General features: G+C 35.1%; 1 protein-coding gene across 1 annotated transcript in view; it reads right to left on the minus strand.

Moving 5' to 3' along the window:
* Positions 1–22,165, minus strand: part of ndrg2 (NDRG family member 2) — a 31,056-nt gene extending 8,891 nt beyond the window's left edge. Inside the window, exons 1-5 of the mRNA XM_056257877.1 lie at positions 22,051–22,165; positions 21,381–21,422; positions 20,224–20,329; positions 261–381; positions 1–51 (exon numbers count right to left, since the gene is read on the minus strand). The exon at positions 1–51 is cut by the window's left edge and continues 12 nt beyond it. Coding sequence (XP_056113852.1) covers positions 1–51; positions 261–381; positions 20,224–20,329; positions 21,381–21,422; positions 22,051–22,125 — 395 coding nt within the window. The 5' untranslated portion in view covers positions 22,126–22,165. The remainder of the gene's footprint in view (positions 52–260; positions 382–20,223; positions 20,330–21,380; positions 21,423–22,050) is intronic.
* Positions 22,166–25,971: the final 3,806 nt, after the last annotated feature.

Raw genomic sequence — 25,971 nt, forward strand, 5'->3', positions numbered from 1 at the left:
AGGACGGCGGGAAGCATCTCAGAGATCTGATCCATGGTTGCGTACTGGTATCTGTCAGAGAAAAACAAACATTTACAGGACTCTTAACACGTCTAACGCGAGACACAGCGGCCTGAGGACACGCAAACGCATAAAAATAGACTCTGAGTCACAATCTACATCACTAACACCTTCTGAAGAGCTGAACATGGTTTGACAGGTGTCAAACAGCGTGTATATAAAATGTTCACACTTTATATATATATATAAACATCACGTACCCAGCAGGATAAATGGCCGCGCCCTCCTCCTGTCCTGGAGCGTCCACATGAACCACAGTGAAGTTCTTCACGATCTCCTGCATCTCCTCAAACTTAAACAGGGTGGAGAAGCAGCTCTTACCTGAGAGACACAGAGAACCAAACAGCATTTCACTTAAAGTGTCTTGACCTGAGGTTAAAGTGTCTTGACCCAAGGTTAAAGTGTCTTGACCTGAGGTTAAAGTGACTTGACCCAAGGTTAAAGTGACTTGACCCGAGATTAAAGTGTCTTGACCCGAGGTTAAAGTGACTTGACCCGAGGTTAAAGTGTCTTGACCCGAGGTTAAAGTGTCTTGACCCGAAGTTAAAGTGACTTGACCCGAGATTAAAGTGTCTTGACCCGAGGTTAAAGTGACTTGACCCGAAGTTAAAGTGTCTTTACCCGAGGTTAAAGTGTCTTGACCCGAGGTTAAAGTGTCTTGACCCAAGGTTATAGTGACTTGACCCAAGGTTAAAGTGTCTTGACTTTTAGGATAAAGTGTATTGACAGGGTTAAAGTGACTTGACCCGAGGTTAAAGTGACTTGACCCGAGGTTAAAGTGACTTGACCCGAGATTAAAGTGTATTGACCCGAGGTTAAAGTGACTTGACCCGAGGTTAAAGTGACTTGACCCGAGATTAAAGTGTCTTGACCCGAGGCTAAAGTGACTTGACCCGAGGTTAAAGTGACTTGACCCGAGATTAAAGTGTCTTGACCCGAGGTTAAAGTGACTTGACCCGAGGTTAAAGTGACTTGATCCGAGATTAAAGTGTCTTGACCCGAGGTTAAAGTGAATTGACCCGAGGTTAAAGTGTCTTGACCCGAGGTTAAAGTGTCTTGACCCGAGGTTAAAAAGTGTCTTGACCCGAGGTTAATGACTTCACAATGAAGTTTTTTAAAACAGAAAAACTACATACAACACAACTCATTCATAAATGCATTTGTCATTTTATTCAAAGCACATTCAAAACTACACCATAGGCCGAAAATGCTGAACGTGGCTAATGACACAAACAAAAAGGATAAAACAATTAAAAAAAAATTGTCACTATTTAGCAAAATATGAAGAAAAATGTGCCCTGTTTATCACACTAATGATAAACTAATGATTTAATGTTTAACCAGGAAGTTTTTGTTTTGAAATACCTTTAACTTGTACATAATAGCACAAAGTCACACTTGTGGTGATCCCAGTCAAAAATGACTGGCCTACAAAAAACAGCTTATAAATCTATCGTATGCTAGCCTGGATGCCAGCCCGAACCCCGCCCACAACATTTTTTGATCGGGAAGTTCGGTCTGGACTTGCTCCATTGAGGAGTAATTATGATCGGTTCAGAAATCGTCGGGCCAATCAAATTGCCAGGGCGGGCTTTATACGATGATGAACAGATGATCTGCAGGGACGTAATCCTCACGTTATCAAAGAGCGCTTGGGTTGAACTGGTTTCCCTCAAAGATGACTGCAGCTGGAGAACTGAGATGTAGAGATTCCGCTATCGCGTCCGTTGTAAAAGAAATCGACAGCGCATTCATTTTAAAAGACGAACAGAGAACTGCAATCAAGGCCTTTGTCGATCGGAAAGATGTGTTTGCCGTCCTTACTATGGGATTCGGCAAAAGTTTAATTTATCAGCTGGCTCCGATGGTAACTAAGAAGATGGGACGCAATGAAAACCCTGTGGTCGTTGTGGTTTCTCCTTTGGTCGCACTCATGGAGGGCCAAGTAAAAGAAGCAACACTCATTATTTTACTACTTCTTCCAGCGTGCGTGCATTTGAGTTCTGTAGTTGACAACTGTGCTATGCAAAGTAGTTGACTAACTACGTTGCTCTCATTGGTTGTAGGTCTATCCAATTGAGTGCAGAGTTTTTTTTTTTCCTGGTTCGGTTAAGACACGCCTCATAATCAAAGCCCTATGAAGCAGTATCAGACTCACATTCTGACTAGAATATGAGTATGACGAAGTCAGGCTAATCGTATGCTGTATTATCACCAAATATTGGATTCAATCGTTTTGTACTTGTTTTCTTTCAATTAATCAAACATTTCAAAAGAACTGAATCTGATTTTTTTTAGGAAACTGAGAAATGTGTTTTGTTAATATTTTGATTGATTTATTAATTCAATCATTCATTAAAAAAAAAAAAAAAAAAATACACAGGCTACTGTTAAGATGTCTAATTACTGAAGGAATCGTTCTTTTAGGTCAAATCTTTTAAATTAATAATTTGAACTCACAAAACTAGTCTCACTTCTGGCAAATATTCCAGTTACTAAAAACTCCACATGCAATAATATAAACTTCTAGCAATACATCAGTTTATGTTTTATGTGTTTATTTTGGTACTCATGCACTTTACCTCTGTTTGTCTAGTTAAACACACTCATCAAGTGTTGCACTGAGTGTGAAGAGCTCATTGTTAGGTGTGATGTGCACAGATGCCTTTAAACCACCTATGGTATTAATAGATGCAGCAACACTTGTATTGAATTCAATGTTTGTGATGCATTTCCAAGAAACAAGGTGCTTTTTTCACACCTGCCTCCAATAAATATCAGTCCAGTGATCGTCTCAGACACGACTGACTCTTCCTGAACTCCAGCTCACACTCATCGAGACTACAACGAGACTTTACACAAGCTCAAGAACGACACAAAGGTAAACCTGCATCATAATCAAATGACTGAAACATTTAAAGCAATATGATTTCAAAAAATAAATGTGTAGATATACTGAGAATTGGTGTTTAGCTGTTTTGTTCATGGATGAAGGCTTGTTCAGTGTAACACATGTAAAGCAGATGTAATAATTTTATGAAAATGAACATACTCAGTATTGTGTGTCTGTGGTTAGTTGTTCAACCTGACAAGTTACAGTTTTACAAGTGTACATCATGTTGCAATAACTCCTCCAACACGACTCACTTCTGGTCTACGGCTAGTGTTCACTCTCTTACTGACCGTCTTCCTATCCTGCTCTTTTCTCTAGTTTTCAGGATGAGACCAGCTCTTCTCTCGCTCCTCTTCATCCTGGCTCTCAGTGATGGAGCGGATCGCCAGAACATTGACCGATACGCCGAGTTCAAGCGGAAACACATTCTCCCGGCTGGGTTTGAAACTGATAATGAAACTGCTTGGTTGAAATACCTAGTGGACAATACTCTCTGCGAAAGAACTCAAGTGCAATCCTTCATCAATGACAGCGTAGAAAACGTAACACGAATCTGCAATGGCGCTGGAAAGATTATAAAGAACAACTATTACAAAAGTACACATCTCTTCCAAGTGTACAAGATTGAAAGCAAAAACAGTACCACGTTAGATTGGGAGTGTACCATTGAGAAATGTCGTAAAGCCAGATATAATGTAATTGTTGAATGTGATAATAATCTACCTGTGCACTATCACGATCAACACATTGAAAAGGGCAAATCAACATCCCTTTGCTATTAAACCGCATAATGCTGGGAGAGATGGCATGAAATCTTGCTTTTAAACTATTAATCAAAACGCCACATGCATGTCTAAAGTGGATATAATCCCAGAAGCATCTCGATAAAGCTTTCTCTGCAGAGCACAGTTCGGTTTTATAAAATAAACTGATCAAATGTATAGCTTGGATGAATGAAATGTAAGTCACTTGTAATAAAAGCATCTGCAAAATTCATTAATGCATCTGTTCTTTTGTGAAATGATTTTAAATATATGTGAGGTATGATATGCAAAGTATTGTTTAGACTCTAAAGAGTCACACTTAAAAATGTCTGAGCGTAAGTTCAAGAGTCTCAAACGCTTCACTAATGTCACTTTTCTTCATCATGTCTGAAGTGTGTGTGAATCAGCTGGCGTTTGGGGGATTTTTAGAAGATGTATGAAGTCATTCACACAAGTGACTGTTTATAGAGACACGTCACTTTATTTCATTCTCATTTTTATTGTGGTAAAGTGTGAATTTCACAGGCAGAATCTCCAAGATGCATCTGTTTCAAACTGTTACTCTAGTGCATAGATACAATAGGATCATTTGCATCAAGATATTAGGCTTTATATTAGGCTTTAGCACAAGTTTGATTAGTTATAAAACATTCAACTTCACCAGGTTTGAATGATCACACACTGAAGTCTACATTGCAGGAAATGCTGACGTCAAACACACTAACGTTTGCATGGGAAGAAACCTTGTTAAAACAGTTTCACACATTTGTATTCTTTCGCAGCACAGAATATTGAAGAACTGAGACTTGTTGAGACTATATTAACATCTAAACAGGTAAACTGACACCATTGTGTAAAATTTTTTAAAAGTGTTTCAATATACTCAGATCTGTTTTATGATATTTGCTGTAAATGTGTATGGTTTGTAAATATTGCACATAATCTTTATGTTTCGCAGCCAAAAACTATTAAGCTAATAACTATTTATGCTATAACTTTTAAACCAAATGGACTAGAAACCAAATTCGCTACTTTTCCGAACTCGTGCTTTAAAGTAATCTGATACAAATTTGGCTGCGTTGATAAAAGTCACCATCAAATTAAAGTTAAAATTATAAAATTTGCTAATTATAATTACAGTGAATTAGATAAAAGCAATGTAAACAAACTGATAAATAAATATATGTACAGTATTTGTACAAACCATGGTCAAAAACATATCAATGTAATATTATATATGAATACTTAGATTTTTTTCAAGGTCAATCATTAACATTACTGCCATTTTGAACTGATTAAACTGATGAAAAAAGTTAGTCAAAACAGATTATCTCCGTTTGCTTGTAAAATGTTATTGAGTTTGGTTCAACGAAGCATTGAGAAAATAGCGTTTAATTTTTTAGTAAAGGTGCCGCATACCTACGTATGCATGTATTACACTGTCGAAATAGTTCATTAGCTTGCGTTCATTATCGTTTTCACTATTTTAACTGTGAATCTGTGTTTCTCTTCTGTGTCCAGGATGAGATCGGCGCTTCTTCTCGTGCTCTTGTTCACTCTCAGTGATGGATCGAGTAACGTCAGTTTCAGCGACACTGAACCGGAGGTGTTTCCAGACCTTTTTTCTAACTGGCTACAACCCTGCGAGAGATCTCGCGATAACAACGGATATAACAGGTTTAAACGCAGACACGTGCTCTCGAGAAGTTTCAACACCAGACGGGCACAATATTGGGAAGATTACCTAACAAGAAAGAATCTATGTGGCAGACAACTTGTACAATCCTTCCTCCGTAAAAGCGACGGCGATAGCGTTGTAAGAATCTGCAACGGACGAGGCAACAGATACACACTAAACCAGTGCATCAGTAAGAGAAGGTTCAAGGTGTTCATTGTTCAAAGTGCTTTAAGAGATGGACGGTGTGAAGTTCAGACTCCATTAGAGCCCGTGGAGCGTTATGTGATTGTGTCTTGTGAGGTCCTTGAAAACCGATGTTTGCCTGTTCACTATGTGAGACAAACCAACAGTAAACCATCCCCACCCGGGCCGACCTGCAGTCCGTAGACAGTCCAGCAGATGTTAAGGCATGTGCACTTCAATATATGTGTGTGGGATTTATTTTGGAACTATTTTCATATTTAGAAACTGCTAGTAAATGTCACAAATAATCACAAAGAAATGGCAATTAAATATGAAATTTGGAAGTTGAAAGATTGAAATAGTATTTTCATGTAAAAGGTACTGCAATACCCCAACAGTTCTACTTTATCTCTAAATGATGTTTGCCAAAAGCACCATAATCTAAGTCAAATGCAAACATTTACTTCTTTACATCTTCTTCCATCTAACAGTATCAGTGAGACTGAGTATATGATTGGAAATGTAGGAAAGGCAAATATTGTGTAATTGTTAATTGTGACAAACAATCTAGAAGAGCTGAATAAGGCTTGAAATGTTGCTTTGACATTGCTATGCTAAATACATGTGTTTAAATGCTAAATGCATGTTTAGCATCTCATAAGGCTTTCTTTTTATAGTTCAGTATTATAAAATGAACTTGTTGAATGTATCTCTTTATTGAATAAAAGCATCTGGCTAATCCATTAATGTCCCATCTCAGTTCTTTTGTGAAATTATTTTGATAACCTTTAAAGTAGTATGATATACAAATATGCCAAAAGTATCTCTTTTAGACATTTAAATCAGGATCTTTTCTAACATTTGATCACCAATGTGATCGAAACATTGCATTTCATTCTCATTTTTAATGTAAGGACAGAATCTCAAAAATACAAAAACTGCAACTAAATTGTGCTTGATGGCATGAAACGCATTTGAGGTGCATAAAAATAAAATAAAAATAGGGTGTATTTTCCACCCAATAAATATGAGTCCAGAGACGCTTATACACTTCAGCTCAGACTCAAAGGGACTCTTTCATTTACACCAGCTCAAGAAACACAAAGGTGAGTCTAAATACAGAACAAATGTAAATCATACTGTTCAGATATCAGAATCTGTTATGTTTGATTATAATTGTATTCTAGTACATACATGTAGTAGCAAGAGATGTGTAATTATTGCACGGTCTAGAGTTTAGACTTTCATTAAGTGCATTACCTTCATAACTATTTCAGTTATCTGTGCAAAACTAAGCGTTTTCAGGGTGAGATTGGTATTGTGCTCCTCGAGACTCTGGTGTTCAGTGATGGATTGAATAATGTCGATCAACCTAAAGACTACACTGGAAAAAAGGCCCCTCCAAAAATAAGCAAAAAAAAATTAATTCAAGATATTTTTGCTTGTAATAAGCAAAAAAATCTGCCAATGGAACAAGTGAAAATTCTCTTGGTAAGATTTCTTGAAATAAGACATTATATTTAAGCCTTAAAAGATATGAGTGATCTTGAAATTAGCTGGGAAAACTCATTTTTAGCTATATTTTACTAGTATTGTGATGTTTTGTGTCTCATAATAAGCTAGTCATGCTCAAAATTAGTATTTTCCCCTCAAAAGTAGCATTTTCTTTTGTCATCCTGTTTGTTTCAAGTGTATTTAACTAATTTTTAGTTCTATAATTGTTACACTGTTCTAGATTTAAGTCACCACCAACTTGAAATAAGATTGGAAACGGGCATTTTGAGACAAAATGCCTTGAAGTTAGCATTCCTGACTCATATTAGGCAGTGCTCTTTTGCCATAATAAGCCATAATTTACCATCCTGTCATCATCTCAAGTGTATTTACCTTATTGTAAGCTCAACAAAAGTAATACTGTTCTAGATTCAAGACATTTTACCTACTAGATTCAAGACATTAACTACTGTTTACTAGACAGAAAAAGTGAAAAATACACTTGCATTTAACCTTTTTTTTTTAAACAGCAAAAAGTCCCAGAGGACTGCATAAAAGGGAAACAGCTTCATTTTTCTCAACATTTTGGCTCACAGTATTTATGGAACTGCAATATGAAAACATAGTAGAACATTTTATAGATTATAAATGTAAGATCCCTTTACCCTACTCCCACACCTAAACATACCCATTTTATAGACAATATTAAAAGGATAAAACGTAATGAACATAATGTGTAGGGAAATGGCAGTTTTATTAACAATAAAGCATTAAAATATAGTTTGAGCCACTAGGCTAATCCTACCCCTACACCTAACCATTTCTTAAAACTATGTAACTAATGTTACAATTATTAAGAAAAACACAGACATAACGTTACACGTTTAATCGCAATAATTTATTTAGTGAGAAAATGTCAAAACCGGTACCAAAAGTCGTTCACAGGACGATGTGTCGCAGTCCTCTCTGGCAGTAGGCTATATAATATATTTGTATGAGGTAACGTTATAGAGCAGAATTTAAGTTATTAATCCATGAAAACGCTAATCCGGTTTCGGTTCGCTCTTTGAAGGCGCGCGCGATTCTCCATTTCAAATGTAGTACACCAATTAAACACGCGGGATGCCAGGATTTGGCGTTTACGGTCTCTGCTGAGAGAAATTATGAAGATCACTGGATGAAGGGCTGAATTTGGATCTGTTTTTTGCAAACAACGCATGGATTCTAAAGATTTGGATTACACCAAGCTAATAAAATTGATGTCTTTTGTGAATTTATGTTTTAGTGTATTATGGGTCTATAGGAGAAAATGCCTTTTGTGTTTCACAATAAATAAACCAAATATTACAAAATGGTTAAACAATTAAAGAAGGTATTTTTAACCCATATGAAAAAAACCTGCATGGTTCATATACAGCAACTATATATTATCTTCCTTACTTAAATCGGACAGAATTACCTTCTGTGTTTCATATAAGGCCAATACATGTCCTATACAAAATCAGAACGATTATGGCCCATTTCATACTAAATAACACACATACAACTTGTAGGGGATTTTTGCGTTATATATGAATACTAGGGCTGTAACGATACACCAAACCCACGATTCGGTTCGTATCGCGATTTTTGACCCACGATTCGATTCGTATCGCGATTCTATCACGGGGGCGGGGCTTGGGGTGAAAAAAAGAGATTTGAGAGAGAAAAAAAATACCATATTTTTATAAAATAACATCAAGCAATATTCCAATAATTTATATAATTATAACACTTTATATAGGGCCATTTTGCATTAAGAGTAGCCTAGCCTAGTTTCACGTTTAGTAAATTTTGCTTAGCCTACTAATTATTTAAAATAGTATAAAAGTACTGTACATATGTAATTAAAAACGTTTTCATTATGATATTATTAATTTTACTTTAGTAAAAAGATCTGAGTTCTTCCTCCACTGGTATTAGAGGAATTAAGACTAAAAATAGCACCTAAAAGCTGACACAAAGAACCGGCAAAAGTAATGATTATGAATATGTCAAATATAGCAAGGAGACATTTTAATTGTTTATTAATAAAGTGTTTTCTATCAGTGTCAGCAAAGATGAAGTTGCGATGCTGACTCGCGATCTTCGCAGTAGTGAACGCGCCAGAGAAAAATGCACTTTTCATACGGATTACATAAGCAGAGAGCAGTCTGTTTTCTTTCGTTTTTAATTGTTCGGTTTAAAAGTAGACATTTCAATATAGATATATTTCTCAGGCCTATAGCCTATAGGTTTCGATTCACACGAGACGAGCTCCAGTTCACGCGCCGGCCCGAGCACGTCTCGTGATTATCTGTCTGCTATATTTATTTCTAAATACAGGCAAATGGTTGATGAAACATTTATTAAAATTGAGATACAATTAATACAAAACGAAATTCAATTTAAAGAAAGTCTTTGTGCTTTCTGTTTGAGGTCTCTGAAAGTTTTAGTGCCGCTTCCTGAGAACTGTCACGACGATATTGTTTTTTCCTCTTAAATGCGAACACGAAAAATAAAACAAAATTAATATTTTATGTTCTGGGGAGGGCCAACCCCTCTTCATCCGGTGGGTAGCCTAGTATTACTTTTGGTTTGTACTGTGGAATGTACAGAATTATAAAATATATATATTTTTTTTGCCACCTAAAAATGAAAGATGTTTTGTGTCGCATCCGTGTACGCGTGTGTATTTCCCTCATATTAAATATAAAATGCATGTGTAGACTTATATTTTTCTAATGTCTGGACATGTACTAGACTTTATTAAGGGATAGGCTATGGATATATAAACAGAAGTGTCAATATATTGGTATTAAATGCATTTTCTGAGAATTTATATTTCAAGCTTTGGCTGCACGTCCATAACGCTGAAATTGCCAAATTTTAAATAATTTATCCTCAACTAGTTTTGTGGTGTAGGTAGGTCTACGTATTTTATAATGTTAACTTCAAATAATACTAATAGTAATTTAAAGATGTGGTAGCATTGGATCTGGACGGGAAGGATAACTCTGGGAGTTGGAAGGGGTGTGATCGCGATTCTGCCTTCTCACATCGCGATACAGGATCGTGGACCTGAGTATCGCGATTTCGATTTTATATCGCGTATCGTTACAGCCCTAATGAATACTGTTAAAAGACTTGTATGAGTTTTACATGACAAAAGTATGCAAATGTGTATGGTATTACTCGAAATATATAAAATTCATATATAATAATTTAAAGTTCTTATATTGAATTATATGCTAGTCAAATTAAAGTCATATAGAATTTATACACATTTTGTGTCATTTGTTTATGTGTTTCGTACAGATTTCATGTTTTGATGACCAACATCTGATTCACTTATATGCAGTTGGCAGATTCTTAAAGGGATACTCCACTTTAAAAAGAAAATTCTTTCATCATATACTCACCCTCATGTTGTTTTAATCCTTAATGAATTTCTTTCTTCTGCTGAACAGAAAGGAAGATATTTAGAAGAATATCAGTAACCAGACAGTTTCTGGTCTCATTGACTTTTATACTATGTAAGTCAATGAGACCAGAAACTGTCTGGTTACTGATATTCTTCTAAATATCTTCCTCTCTGTTCAGCAGAAGAAAGAAATTCATTAAGGATTAAAACAACATGAGGGTGAGTATATGATGAAAATTTTCATTTTAAAGTGGAGTATCCCTTTAAATTGTACAGTGCAGATGCCGGTTAGAGGATTACTGTCAGAATATCACTGATCTTTATGAAGACTGTTAATTTTTCTACAGGATTTGAAAGAGCAGTTGAAAAGAAATGATATTGTAAGATTGTGTATTAATTGTTAACTGTCTGGGCCTGTTGTTTGTGAACAAAATCATAACATATTATTGCAAATGAACAAAGCTGAGTCAAATATGTTTCTAGAACAGTGATTAAAATTGGCTGGAATATGTTTTTGTATATGTGACATGAACTCTGGTGATGCACTCTAAAAACATTTAATATGATTTACTCAATTTTTTTGGTGAAACATTTTTAAAGTTAGAATATTGATTAGATTTTTAAGCAGTGAAAGCAATTACTTACACTGTATTAACTGAGTAAATGTTAGTAAAACAAATTAAATAGATCCGAGTAACTGCATTTGGTACATTAACAAATAAACTTGAGTAGAAATAATTAGGGGGAAACATTTAAAAACAAATATTTATGAGTAATATAAACTGTGTTTATATGGCAGTAATATTAACTTTTTTATTTCCTCTAAACCTTTGTAAAAAATATTCCATACAACCACCGGTATAACTACATGACATTGGCCTTTATTGTCGATTAGTAGCCTAACATTACAGCAAAACAGCATATATTTTATACTATTTTTAACACGTATGCAATATTGCCTACATCTAAACTCATGTAAGAAACATTTTCGAAGTAAAAATGAAACATTTAGGCCTAAACAATAAAGTAATTCAAGTGTAATCAACCGGTCTGTTATCCAGTATCCACCGGATCAGCGCTGTTTCGCGTGCCGGAGATGGACTCGCCTCTGCGGGGGAACCTCTAACTTTACACCGCCGTCCTGCGTCACTCACAGCCGAAAGATGCTGCGACGCGACTGACTCCATAACCTGCCAATAAACAAACAGTGCACAGTTCTGAGGACATTTTATCATCCAAATTAGTTATAATTCATTATCTTTAAGAATATAGTCGTGTGTTTTATATGCAAGGCCTTACAATCACGCGAAAAGGCAGGCGCGAGTCGACACTCGTTTAAGGCGAGTAACATTGCGTCTCTGTATGTTCCTTCGCATTAAATAAAATTATTTAAAGCACATTAATGATTATACGGATAAAATAAAACATACACACCTGAATTTCACAGAGGAAATGCACCAATTCTGCGAGGCTGAGGAGAGGAGATCTGTTCTGGACTGGAGAGAGTTCAAACAGCGCGCGCTCACTCAACCGTCGAGTTGTCGTCACGTCAGAGGGTGGGGGAGGGGTGCGTTGTTGTAATCATAGACAGTGAAATACAATTTCTTATGCTTGTTAAATATTAATAATATTGATTTTATTTAAGTAATATTTGTGGTTCTTGAAACAGATTAGTTTAATTATCCATTCTCAAATATTGTGATGGAAATTTCACAAATTTAGCTCAGTGTATTTTAAATAAATAATTGGTTAGTCAAATACTAAATTATTTTAGTGAAAAACTTCAAACTTAAATATAACTGTAAATTTCAGACAAAATTTATTGTTGGAGTTTTAGTCAATTATTTCGGTATAGGCTATGTTCAACTCAAACTATCAAGTAAATGATATTCAGAGATTTTAGGTAATAAAGTTAATTATTACTGTGACTAAGCCACTGAATAATTTTTTAGAGTGATACGCATAAGAATCACTTCAACATTTAGGAAAGTTTTATGTTTGTAGGTTAAGAATAGAACTGTTGTATACCTAGTAGTACTGTGATAAAGTTTAGAGAAATTGTCACAAATGAAAATGAAATCTGGTGATGCAGGATTTAAAATGAAAACTATTGATATGTGAAATATGCAACTGTATATTGTAGAACACATTCTAATAAAATATTTTTGTAATTAAAATGTGTGCTTGTGTGTAGTTTAAATGTTTAAAACATATGTGGTTTTTGCAGCATATATGTCCCTTACAATATTCTGTTGGAACATATAAGAATCACAGGAGTTTTTAGCAAACCTTTTCCATATGGGGAGTCGGGGAGTAAAACTATTTTAAATGCGTTAAAACTATTTTAAATGCATTAAACTATTAATAAATGCGCCTGAAAATTTAATTGATAAGACAATTGAATGCAATAGAGTCAAAACCACGATTTTAATATGCATAAGTTAAATAGGAATACATACAAATTTGTACGTCGGTAAAGTTGTTTATACGTAAATAAATTACGTTTTTTTTGCTGTCAATATATGTCATTGTGAGTTGTTGTGAGTTGGGCATGTTGACCTGCAGTTTTCAATAAAGCAGATTTGTTGTCTCAATTCAAGTCAAGTCTGTTTCTTGAAACAAGACGATTCATCTTTTACAAATAACACAGCAGCTTAAAAACCTTATGACATGTCAAAAAAGCTTGTTTCATCTGAGATATGACTCAAAACAAGATATTTTTAAGACAGTTTCACTTAACAAGATATTCAAGATGCACGGTCTAAAAACAAGCTCCTTTATCTCACTTAAATCTTGGTATTTAGGTGATTTTGTCTTATATTAAGTGTGATGAGATATTTTGACTAGAAATTAGAAAAATATACTTGGCAAGATTTTTAGTTTTTGCAGTGTATCCCTGTCAGCGATCTATAATATGCTTATAATGCTGAAGATGATTCCCTCGGATGATTTTGACAAAAACAGTCAACAGGCTTGGGCAGATTACCTAACAAAAATGCATCTTTGCAATCCTTCCTAGATAAAGAAGACGCCGATAGCATTGAACAAATCTGCATTTCCCCCCAAAAAAAAAAAAAAAAAACAGGGTGTATTTTCACACCTCCCTTTTTTCAACCCAATAAATATGAGTTCAGTGACGCTTTCTGACCTTCAGCTCAGACTCATCGAGACTCTTTTGCACAAGCTCAAGAACGGCACAAAGGTAAAGCTAGATCCTCTTCAATACACTGCATCCTGCAGAACAGTTTATCGCTATCGCTTCTGCTTTGATTAATCATATCATCTTAAATCTCTCATCTTAACTTCTTCACATCACATTATTAAGCTTACGTAAAAGCTTTAGTTAGAGCTGGTTTAGTAATAAAACATGCATCTTTTATTTGACTTCATCAGAATAGAGGTTTGAATAATGTTTCACTAAGGGTCAGTATGAATTTTCTTTTAAAAATAAATTAATTTTGTCCATCAATGATGCATTAAATTGATCAAAAGTGACAGTAAAGACATTTATAATGTTACAACAGATTTCTATGTTAAATAAATGCTGTTCTGAATTTTCTACAAAACGTCTCGGTTAGAAATGTAACCCTCGCTCCCTGCCGGAGGGAACTGGAGACGTTACGTCGAACGAGAGCGACTGATGGGGAACTATTTTCAACACTGATAATAATCATAAATGTTCCTTGAGCATCAGATCCTCATATTAGAGTGATTTCTGAAGGATCATGTGACACTGAAGACTGGAGTAATGATGCTGAAAATTCAGCTTTGATCACAGGAATAAATTACAGTTAAATATATATTCACGTAGAAAACAGCTATTTCAAATTCTAATAATATTTCACTGTTTTTACTGTATTTTTGATCATATAAATGCAGACTTGGTGAGCAGAAGAGACTTATTTTAAGAAGCACTTTCTGACCTCAAACGTTTGGACACTGGTGTACGTTACATCGCAGTAAATGCTGATGTCAAAAACAAGAGAAGAAAAACTGTGAAAACTGTTTGACACATGTTTCTTTGACAGCACACAATATTTCCCGTCACTGGAGAGGGAAGAGAGACTCGCTCAACAGTCGAGGGTTGCAGGAACTGAACAGGTCAACTATGGGGATGTTCAATTCAGAAAGTCTAATAAATCTGAAGTATGACATAAATTCTATTGAAAATGTACTTTTTAAAACTCGCCCTGCAGTTTTAAACCCAATAAAGAATCGGATATTTAAAGGGATAGTTCACTTTGAAATTAATTTTTGGTATGTTTTAGCTTACCTCAAGGGCATCCAAGATGTAGGTTTCTTTGTTTCCGCAGTAGTTTCAATTTTGATATTTTTAGGTCAAACCGTTCTTGTCTGTCAGTCATATAATGCAGGTCTATGGTCACCACCTCAAAGAGCAGCACAGAGAAGTCCAAATTAAACATGATTTAATGACTCGTAAATGTAAGTACACATTTATGGGCTAAGACACGAAACGAGCGGTTTGTGTGAGAAAACGAACAGTATTTATATCGTTTTTACCTCTTGTAAACACAGCCACAAAGCGCCCGCACCGTCAGATCACTTGGACGTGGCTGTGTTTACAAGAGGTAAAAACGATATAAATACTGTTCGTTTTCTCACACAAACCGCTCGTTTCGTGTCTTAGCCCATAAATGTGTACTTACATTTACGAGTCATTAAATCATGTTTAATTTGGACTTCTCTGTGCTGCTCTTTGAGGTGGTGACCATAGACCTGCATTATATGACTGACAGACAAGAACGGTTTGACCTAAAAATATCAAAATTGAAAATAAAAAATTGAAAAACTGATTCACATACTGTTATTCGTAACAAAGTCTGTCCGATCTTCAACAAAAATGTTTTTTAGTTTTTTATTTATTTATAATAAAGCTATTAATAATGTTGAATATCAGTCTTTTAAGTATTCATTCCTAAATACACAATGCAAATGCAGTACTGAATCTGATATTTAACACATTTGGATCTGGTAATTTTTTTTTTTTTTTTTAATCAAAAGTTATTTAACTAAATTCATTCAAATCTTTTAATATTACTATGAAACTTGAACAAAGTCTATCTAATCTTCAACTAAACTGCCTCAGATTATATTTCAAAAGTTATTCAGCTATAAATAATGTTGAATATCATCATAGTCTGTGAAGTAATCATTCCTAAACACACAATGCAAATGCTGTTGATGTGTTTGGCCACATAATTGCTCTTTACAGTTTTATTATATTGTAGAAAAGCCTGTGTTTGTTCTCTTAATAAAGGGTTAGTTCACCCAAAAATGATAATTATGTCATTAATGACTCCCTCATGTCGTTCCAAGCCCGTCAGACCTCCGTTCATCTTCAGGACACAGTTTAAGATATTTTAGATTTAGTCCGAGAGCTTTCTGTCTCTCCATTGAAAATGTATGTACGGTGGGTTCAGTGGGTTATGCCGAGTTCAGACTCAGATCAGATCAGATGTCTTTATTGCCTTTCTGGACAAGGACAGTATACCGTACACACACTTACAATGGAGGGACAGAAAGCTCTCGGACTAAATCTAAAATATCTTAAACTGTGTCCTGAAGATGAACGGAGGTCTGACGGGCTTGGAGCGACATGAGGGAGAGTCATGAATGACATAATTATCATTTTTGGGTGAACTAACCCTTTAACATGTGTGTGTTTTCAGGATGCGATCTGTGTTCCTCCTCGTGTTCCTCGTGACTCAGGTGTTCAGTGAAGGCTTGACTAACGTCACATCCGTCGCCGACACACCCGAGATGTCTTCCAGCTGGCCATCTCCCTGTCGGGGAACCTCCGATGTAAACGCTTTTCATGTGTTTTACAACCAACACATTCTCCTGTATAATTTCGACACGTCGCAGAAGCACACCTGGGTCGATTACCTGATGAAAAGGCATCTTTGTGGCGTAAATCCTCACCAGGCTTTTGTACATAAGGACGACGGCAATGCCATTGTGGGAATCTGTCACGGAGGAGGCGTCAGAAACTCCCGAAACCTGTGCGTCAGCGTGAGGAAGTTCAGGGTGTTCATCGTTCAGAGCGTGTTGAGAAACGGACGGTGTGTAGTTCAGCTCCAAACCGAGATCGCTCACGTGATCGTCGCGTGCTCTGTTGCAATGTTTTCTGTCAACAAATCTATCCCAGTCCCCCACTGTATCCCCGTTCACTTCGCAGGGATCGTGTACACGGCTCCGTCACTTCAGGGTCAGCGCTGCACATTACCTCATATCTAGAGGAAGAATGTGTGTATGCCTCACTTCTGTCGTCACTCTGCTTTAAGACATTATCTTTTAAATTGTTTGATTTACAGCATTTACAGATTTTTTAAAATATTGTTAGCCTACTGTTTCATTCTTACTGTAATGAGATTAATCACAGTTACTGTATTATATTTTACGGTTAGCTTAAAAGATTTTATATTTTTTACCAGAAAATATTGTAAAATGTTACATTTTAATGTTTCTGAAAGAAGTATCTTCATGCTCACCAAGGCTGTGTTTATTTAATAAAAAATACAGTAAAGACTGTAAAATTGTGAAATAATATTACAATTTAAATTAACTGTTTTTGAAATGAAATGAAAGCTGAATTGTTAGCATCATTACTCCAGTCTTCAGTGTCACATGATCCTTCAGAAATCAGTATAATTTGATTTAATGCTCAATTATTGGTGTTAAAACTCGTTTTGTCGCTTAATATATATTATTAGGAAACTTTGATACAGTATGCATCAAAAGTTTGGTAAGAAGTAAGATTTAAAAGAGAGAAAAAAAAGAAATTGATACTTTTATTCAGCAAGGATGAATTAAATTGATCAAAAGTGGTATTTATAATGAAAAGATTTCTATTTCAAATAAATGCTGTTCTTTACTTCACGTCATTACTGTATTTTGTTCAAATAAAGGTAGCCTTGATGAGAATAAGAGGAAAAGTCTTAAAGTTTGAAAAGAAACGCAAAGGGAGCATCATATTTACGGGTCAGTGGCATCAAAAAGTAAAAAAGTAAAAACACCCTGATTAGAAGTGTCCATTGGTGAATCTGTTGATATCAGTGAATCAATCATGTTTCAAAAAAAATCCCTGAAATCTACAGTATATGTTTGCTTGTTTGAAGAAATGATTGCTGTTTATAACTGTGTTCAATCAGGATCATTTGCAAGTGTGATTAAGTGTGCTTTTGTATATTCTTTAAAACTACAACTATGGAAATGTTTTTTTTTTTTTTTTTGTTGCATAAACCAAAGTTGTGTTATTTGTTTTAAAAATAAAACGTTTTGCTGGCTTGATTGTTTGTATTTTAAAAACAAAGTTCAATTATTGGCCAATGTAAAAGCTCTTTCACAGCGAAAGTGAAGTGAATAATCCTCAGGCTGAAGGAAATGCACATTCACTCCTGTACAGTAGAGGGCGCCGCTCAAACAAACCTTTCAGGGTACGTTTACACCACAATGATGTATTAAAAACAGAAAAGTGTATACTTTTATACTTGTGTTTGCGTACAGACCACAACGTTGTCAAAAGGATCCCCGCTCAACGGATCCGCGAAAGCGATTAAAAACGCTGCATTTTTCATGCCAGGCCAGTAGGTGGCGATGTCACTTTGTAAAGAAAGGTATAGACACACACAAGCACCATTTTCACAAATTCACATTTTTTGTAGTTTACACAGAGACGATCACAGTATCGGTTTCAAAAACTTGCACTCTGAATCACGCTTTCAAAAGTTTGCGCTTTCAGGCCAAAATGCATAAAAAAGTTGTTTTTTTAAAACCGTGTGGATAAATATAGCAATAAACAATAGCAATAAAACAAACAAACCAAAGAAACACAAATATGATGTTTATCTAAAGTCATTTTTTCTAATTAGCATGGTTGAATTGGTCAATAAAATGAGTTTATATTAGTCAAATTAAATGCATAAAGTATATTTGTGTTATTTAACATACAATTATTGCAGGTTTGCTTAATATTCTAAGTTTGCATTTCATCGTTTTAAATCATTTTGAGGAATACTGAATCTGGTTTGGTGAGAGTGAGATGAGTATTTGCATGCTGACATTTAGTCTTGAACATTTAGTCTAGAACATTTAGTTTTGAACATTTAGTCTAGAACATTTAGTCTAGAATATTTAGTCTTGAACATTTAGTCTAGAATATTTAGTCTTGAACATTTAGTCTAGAACATTTAGTTTTGAACATTTAGTCTAGAACCTTTAGTCAAGAACATTTAGTCTTGAACATTTAGTCTAGAACATTTAGTTTTGAACATTTAGTCTTGAACATTTAGTCTAGAACATTTAGTCTAGAATATTTAGTTTTGCACTTTTAGTCTAGAACATTTAGTCTTGAACATTTAGTCTAGAACATTTAGTCTAGAACATTTAGTCTAGAATATTTAGTCTAGAACATTTAGTCTAGAATATTTAGTTTTGCACTTTTAGTCTAGAACATTTAGTCTTGAACATTTAGTCTTGAACATTTAGTCTAGAATATTTAGTCTAGAATATTTAGTTTTGCACTTTTAGTCTAGAACATTTAGTCTAGAACATTTAGTCTAGAACATTTAGTCTTGAACATTTAGTCTAGAACATTTAGTCTAGAACATTTAGTCTAGAACATTTAGTCTAGAACATTTAGTCTAGAATATTTAGTTTTGCACTTTTAGTCTAGAACATTTAGTCTTGAACATTTAGTCTTGAACATTTAGTCTAGAACATTTAGTCTTGAACATTTAGTCTAGAACATTTAGTCTAGAACATTTAGTCTAGAACATTTAGTCTAGAATATTTAGTTTTGCATATTTAGTCTAGAACATTTAGTCTTGGACATTTAGTCTAGAACATTTAGTCTAGAATATTTAGTTTTGAACATTTAGTTTTGAACATTTAGTCTAGAACATTTAGTCTAGAACATTTAGTCTAGAATATTTAGTTTTGAACATTTAGTCTAGAACCTTTAGTCAAGAACATTTAGTCTTGAACATTTAGTCTTGAACATTTAGTCTAGAACATTTAGTCTTGAACATTTAGTCTAGAACATTTAGTCTAGAACATTTAGTCTAGAACATTTAGTCTAGAATATTTAGTTTTGCATATTTAGTCTAGAACATTTAGTCTTGGACATTTAGTCTAGAACATTTAGTCTAGAATATTTAGTTTTGAACATTTAGTTTTGAACATTTAGTCTAGAACATTTAGTCTAGAACATTTAGTCTAGAACATTTAGTCTAGAACATTTAGTCTTGGACATTTAGTCTAGAAAATTTAGTCTAGAACATTAAGACTAGAACATTTAGTCTAGAACATTTAGACTAGAACATTTAGTCTAGAATATTTAGTTTTGAACATTTAGTCTAGAACCTTTAGTCAAGAACATTTAGTCTAGAACATTTAGTCAAGAACATTTAGTCTAGAACCTTTAGTCAAGAACATTTAGTCTAGAACATCAATAACCAACGCAACTTCGGATTTCTCTCAACATGAGGACTGGAGCTGTCAGTCAATAAGTATGAAAACAAAGTAACTTGCGTTACTTATTTGAAAAAGTAGCTAAATATTTTGTTTAAATTTTGTGTAAATTTAAAAGTAATCTGTTACTTTACTGGTTACTTGGAAAGAGTAATCTGATGACATAACTCGCGTGACTTGTGATGTGTGAGTCAGTGTGTGTGTGAGAGAGACTTACTGTCCATTCCTGCATCATGTATGGTCAGTATGGCGGGTCTGCGAGCGTTCCCGGCGCCGTGAACCGTCACATGAAGCACTCCGTGAGGCGTCTCCACACTGTGCTCCTGCACACACACACACACACACACACACACACACTTGATAAAACAGCACTTGTGCATTCATAATGAAAGATAATTAATAATGGGTAGCTGGCATGACATCTCAAGCAGTGTGACATGCTAAACTACATATAAACCTCATTTTAACAACATTTTGATTATTATTCTGCATGCAAATTCACACTAAAGATAGTAACAACTTGTGAATGGTGTTGAAAACTCTCATCCGTCCCTCACACTTTGTAACACACCTTTCCCTCGCGGGTCAAAATGACCCGAAGCCCTCAAATTATACCTTTTTTTTTTCTTTTTTTTGTCCATTTTTTTTTTTTTTTTTGATAATATTTTTGATAATATTTTTTCTATTTTTAATGCATTTTTTGGGGGAGATTTTTTGTTATTTTTTTATTTTATTTACCTTTAAATTACTAGATTTGATCAATAAATAATACATAAATAGTAATATAAGTACATTCCTCACATTCTTTCAACTTAAATTCAAAATAATTTCATGCATAACCCTTTTAATTCAGCTCTACATATCTTACATTGGGAGTCTTTGCCGACCTCCGAAAAATAATATAACATGATATTTCATAACTCTTGATGGCCTTATATCTCTATATGCAGCAGAGGAGCTGTTCCTCTGGGTCCTAAAGTCAGTTTCTCTTCGATATGCATTCAGATACACATGTAGACATTATAAAATAACTTTTTTGTAAAGTTTTAATCATTTTTAGTTTGAATTTTGAAATACTTTTTTTAAATTTCAAGCACAAAACTCCCCGAATCCATTTGTGTGTGTGTGTGTGTGTGTGTGTGTGTGTGTGTGTGTGTGTGTGTGTGTGTGTGTGTGTGTGTGTGTGTGTGTGAGATGAACTCTCAATGAATGAACACAGTTTTTCTAAATGACCCGAGGGAAGGACGAGTGTTTTAACACACCAGTGATCAGTCAACCACACAAACACACACTGAGTGTCCGGCACACTTTAACACACCAGTGATCAGTCAACCACACAAACACACACTGAGTGTCCGGCACACTTTAACACACCTGGCCTTGATCCAGCAGCATTCGGGCCGCGATCTCCACGTCCTGCACACAAAAACACAGCGGTCTCTAAACACACAATCTGGACATCAGCGCTCACATAAACACTGTTACTGTTACACACCGCTCATAACTGAATATAACCATTTAGTGCATTAATGATGAACTGGAGAGATGTTGTGTTTAACTGACACTCATCCAGTTATCCATTATACAAATCATTACCATTAGCCTAGTGAATCTACAGGGCTTCAGCTGACAAACACAACTACAATATATAGACAGCTAAACCACAGCATGAGTCATATTTAACATATTTATCAAGTATATTGCACATTTTGTGTAGACAATGGTATTTAAAAGAGCTTTCTATATATACATATTTTTTTTTTTATAAAACTGTGAAAATAAATAAAAATTAGGATAAAAATTTATTTAAAATATATTAAAACAATAAAAAATGACAGAAAAGAATGAATAAATAAAATGCTGCAGAAGTGTTGCGTTTAACAGACTCGCATCAGTTATTCATAATCATGATCCACTGCATTACAACAGATCTGATGATGAAGTTCTTCAAACGTGCAGCAGGTGGCAGACGAGTGTGTGTGTGTGTGTGTGTGTGTGTGTGTGTGTGTGTGTGTGTGTGTGTGTGTGTGTGTGTGTGTGTTACCTTCACAGCGTCGGATTGACCCGGCAGTAAAGGCTTCTCCTCTGTGATGGCGATCTCCTGCATTTCAGTCGTCATGGTGATCGGATACACTGTCCTGAAACACAAAACAGAGGAAAATCATAATCATAATCACTGCGGCAAAAACAGCCACATAACAATACTGAGAACACACACACACACACACACACACACACACACACACACACACACAGACACGTGCGTCTGTATTCCAGCGGGACAATCACGACTCTGCTGGGTTTTACTCATCTTAATTAGAAATTACTGCAAGAACAAATTAACATAGAGAGAGAGAGAGAGAGAGAGAGAGAGAGAGAGAGAGAGAGAGAGAGAGAGAGAGAGAGAGAGAGAGAGAGAGAGAGAGAGAGAGAGAGAGAGAGAGAGAGAGAGAGAGAGAGAGAGAGAGAGAGAGAGAGAGAGAGAGAGAGAGAGAGAGAGAGAGAGAGAGAGAGAGAGAATATTCTTGCTTGTCACACAATTTCTGAAACCTGACACCTTAAACACCAGTAACACACCAAATCTGCATGAAATCTGCTCTCTATGAAACACACACAAATCTACCAGGAAGAATCTTGATTTCCTTTTTCAAACACAAATGTCAAAACGCCACAGAAATTCATCAGAGCCTCACACATACTCCTTACACACACACACACACACACACACACACACAAACACTCCTCACACACAAACAGTCCTCACACACAAACACTCCTCACACACAATCCTCACACACAATCCTTACACACACTCCACACACACAATCCTTACACACACAAACACTCATTGCTTTACTGAACACCAATCAGTCATAGGCCTATAACAGGTCAAAGGTCGAGTTATAGGTGTCTCGGACTGTGTAATACTATATTCATAACCACAAACGCTTACAGTAAAAACATAAATAATTTGGTTTCAATCTTGCTTTCGTGTTCACCGTGAGTTTTTCAACATCTCTGAGAGTTACTTTCAACCTTGTACAGATATGTCATGAAAGAAGAGCTTTAGGTTCTGAATAACTGTGTGTGTGTATGATATATCCAGAAATATAATATTATGTCAAAGGTGTTTGCAACGTAAGACAAATGTTTGCTTCTGAGATGTGTGTGATGTTTTGATGCAGTGCTTCATTTAGCAAGAGATGCGAGGCATTTTTGCATTTTGTGCAATTCTTGGATTTGTGTGTAAAGTTTTGAAAAAAAAGAGACAAAGTTTTGAAAATGTTCCGTTTTAAAATCAAAATGGAATTCTGGAATGTTCATAAAGTTCCGTCGAGTTCTTCAGAATGCTCAGTGTCCTGTGCTGAATACACACAGAGATGCGAAACAAACCAGTGATAAACATATAAACGGTTTTCAGTTTCATAGGTGTCAATAATACAAACACAAACGTGCAACATGATTAATAATTACAGACACCAACACAGTGTGATTTAATAACCGAATGACCGATAATTCTCAGTTTGATTCTGAACTCTTATAACAGTGAATCACTGCTTTGAATCAGTTAAATGACTCACTGAATCAACTGGAGCGGTTCTTCAACGAACCACGTGAACTCACTAAAGCAAACTCAAGACTTTTGGCTGTTGTTGTTCTCTAATATGTAATCTAATATTTCTCACAGACACCTGGTTGTTATTGAAACATGTTCTGGACCAGAACTCACTCAGAAGCAGGAAGAGAACATCTGATCGACATTGAAGAAACATGCGTTTATAAACCGATTATACCGAATGAAAGTGAACTAATCATAAAATACTCCAGATTTAAAATGAGCAAAATCACAGTCTAAACAAAAGTAATATGACAGAAATAAACAAAAAAGACTTGTTCTTATGAAGAGCTTGACCTGACACTGCGTGCCTCAAACTAACTCTAATATCTTTCAAAGGTTTGAAACAGAATCGTAGTAAAACCAATCCAGTGATGATAGTGTTTAAGTCATCAGCCATGAAGCTAAGAGAGATGATTTATAGATTAATATGAACTCGTTCACAGCGAGAGCTTCAGGCGATACGACTCATTCATCATCAACAACACAACTGAGTCCAACTATTCTCTGTGTGTGTGTGTGTGTGTGTGTCTCACACACACAGATTCATCATCCACAAGCTAAAAATAACCCTGGGGATCGACGGCCGCCAGCAAACTTTCACAAACACAGCAGATTCACCGACTCCACAGCGAGACCTAAGAAACACTACAGGCCATCAACACTTTACTATAGTAAAACACCACCGGCTGACATGATTCACCAGGTATAACCCCTGACAACTACTCCTAATATGACCTAAATTACTTCTATAAAGAATAAAAATATAACAAAAAACCCAAACACTGGCATGACTGCCAATGGGAAAGTGAGTGTGTTTAATTGTATTGAATGTGCACTTATAGTGTACTTTAAATTAAAATATTTGCAGGAAATATATTAATGAAATAAAGCACCACTTCTTATTCAAACGTGCGAGAAACCATGATTCTGTAAGACGTCAATAGAGTTCATGCCGTGTTTCCAGACAGCATTATTGATCATGTGTCAATAACTCAATAATCAATAACAGCATATGATCAATAATGCTGTCTGAAACTCAATAACTCTATAATCAATAACAGCACATCATCAATAATGCTGTCTGGAAACTCAATAACTCTATAATCAATAACAGCACATCATCAATAATGCTGTCTGGAAACTCAATAACTCTATAATCAATAACAGCACATCATCAATAATGCTGTCTGGAAACTCAATAACTCTATAATCAATAACAGCACATGATCAATAATGCTGTCTGGAAACTCAATAACTCTATAATCAATAACAGCACATCATCAATAATGCTGTCTGAAACTCAATAACTCTATAATCAATAACAGCACATGATCAATAATGCTGTCTGGAAACTCAATAACTCTATAATCAATAACAGCACATGATCAATAATGCTGTCTGGAACCTCAATAACTCTATAATCAATAACAGCACATCATCAATAATGCTGTCTGGAACCTCAATAACTCTATAATCAATAACAGCACATCATCAATAATGCTGTCTGGAAACTCAATAACTCTATAATCAATAACAGCACATCATCAATAATGCTGTCTGGAACCTCAATAACTCTATAATCAATAACAGCACATCATCAATAATGCTGTCTGAAACTCAATAACTCTATAATCAATAACAGCACATCATCAATAATGCTGTCTGGAACCTCAATAACTCTATAATCAATAACAGCACATCATCAATAATGCTGTCTGGAACCTCAATAACTCTATAATCAATAACAGCACATCATCAATAATTCTGTCTGAAACTCAATAACTCTATAATCAATAACAGCACATCATCAATAATCAATAACAGCACATCATCAATAATGCTGTCTGGAAAATCAATAACTCTATAATCAATAACAGCACATCATCAATAATGCTGTCTGAAACTCAATAACTCTATAATCAATAAAAGCACATCATCAATAATGCTGTCTGGAAACTCAATAACTCTATAATCAATAACAGCACATCATCAATAATGCTGTCTGAAACTCAATAACTCTATAATCAATAACAGCACATCATCAATAATGCTGTCTGGAAACTCAATAACTCTATAATCAATAACAGCACATCATCAATAATGCTGTCTGAAACTCAATAACTCTATAATCAATAACAGCACATCATCAATAATGCTGTCTGGAAAATCAATAACTCTATAATCAATAACAGCACATGATCAATAATGCTGTCTGGAAACTCAATAACTCTATAATCAATAACAGCACATCATCAATAATGCTGTCTGAAACTCAATAACTCTATAATCAATAACAGCACATCATCAATAATGCTGTCTGGAAACTCAATAACTCTATAATCAATA

This window comes from Rhinichthys klamathensis, unplaced genomic scaffold, assembly GCF_029890125.1.
Source record: "Rhinichthys klamathensis goyatoka isolate OS25496 unplaced genomic scaffold, OSU_Roscu_1.1 h1tg000146l_1, whole genome shotgun sequence".
NCBI lineage: Eukaryota > Metazoa > Chordata > Actinopteri > Cypriniformes > Leuciscidae > Rhinichthys > Rhinichthys klamathensis.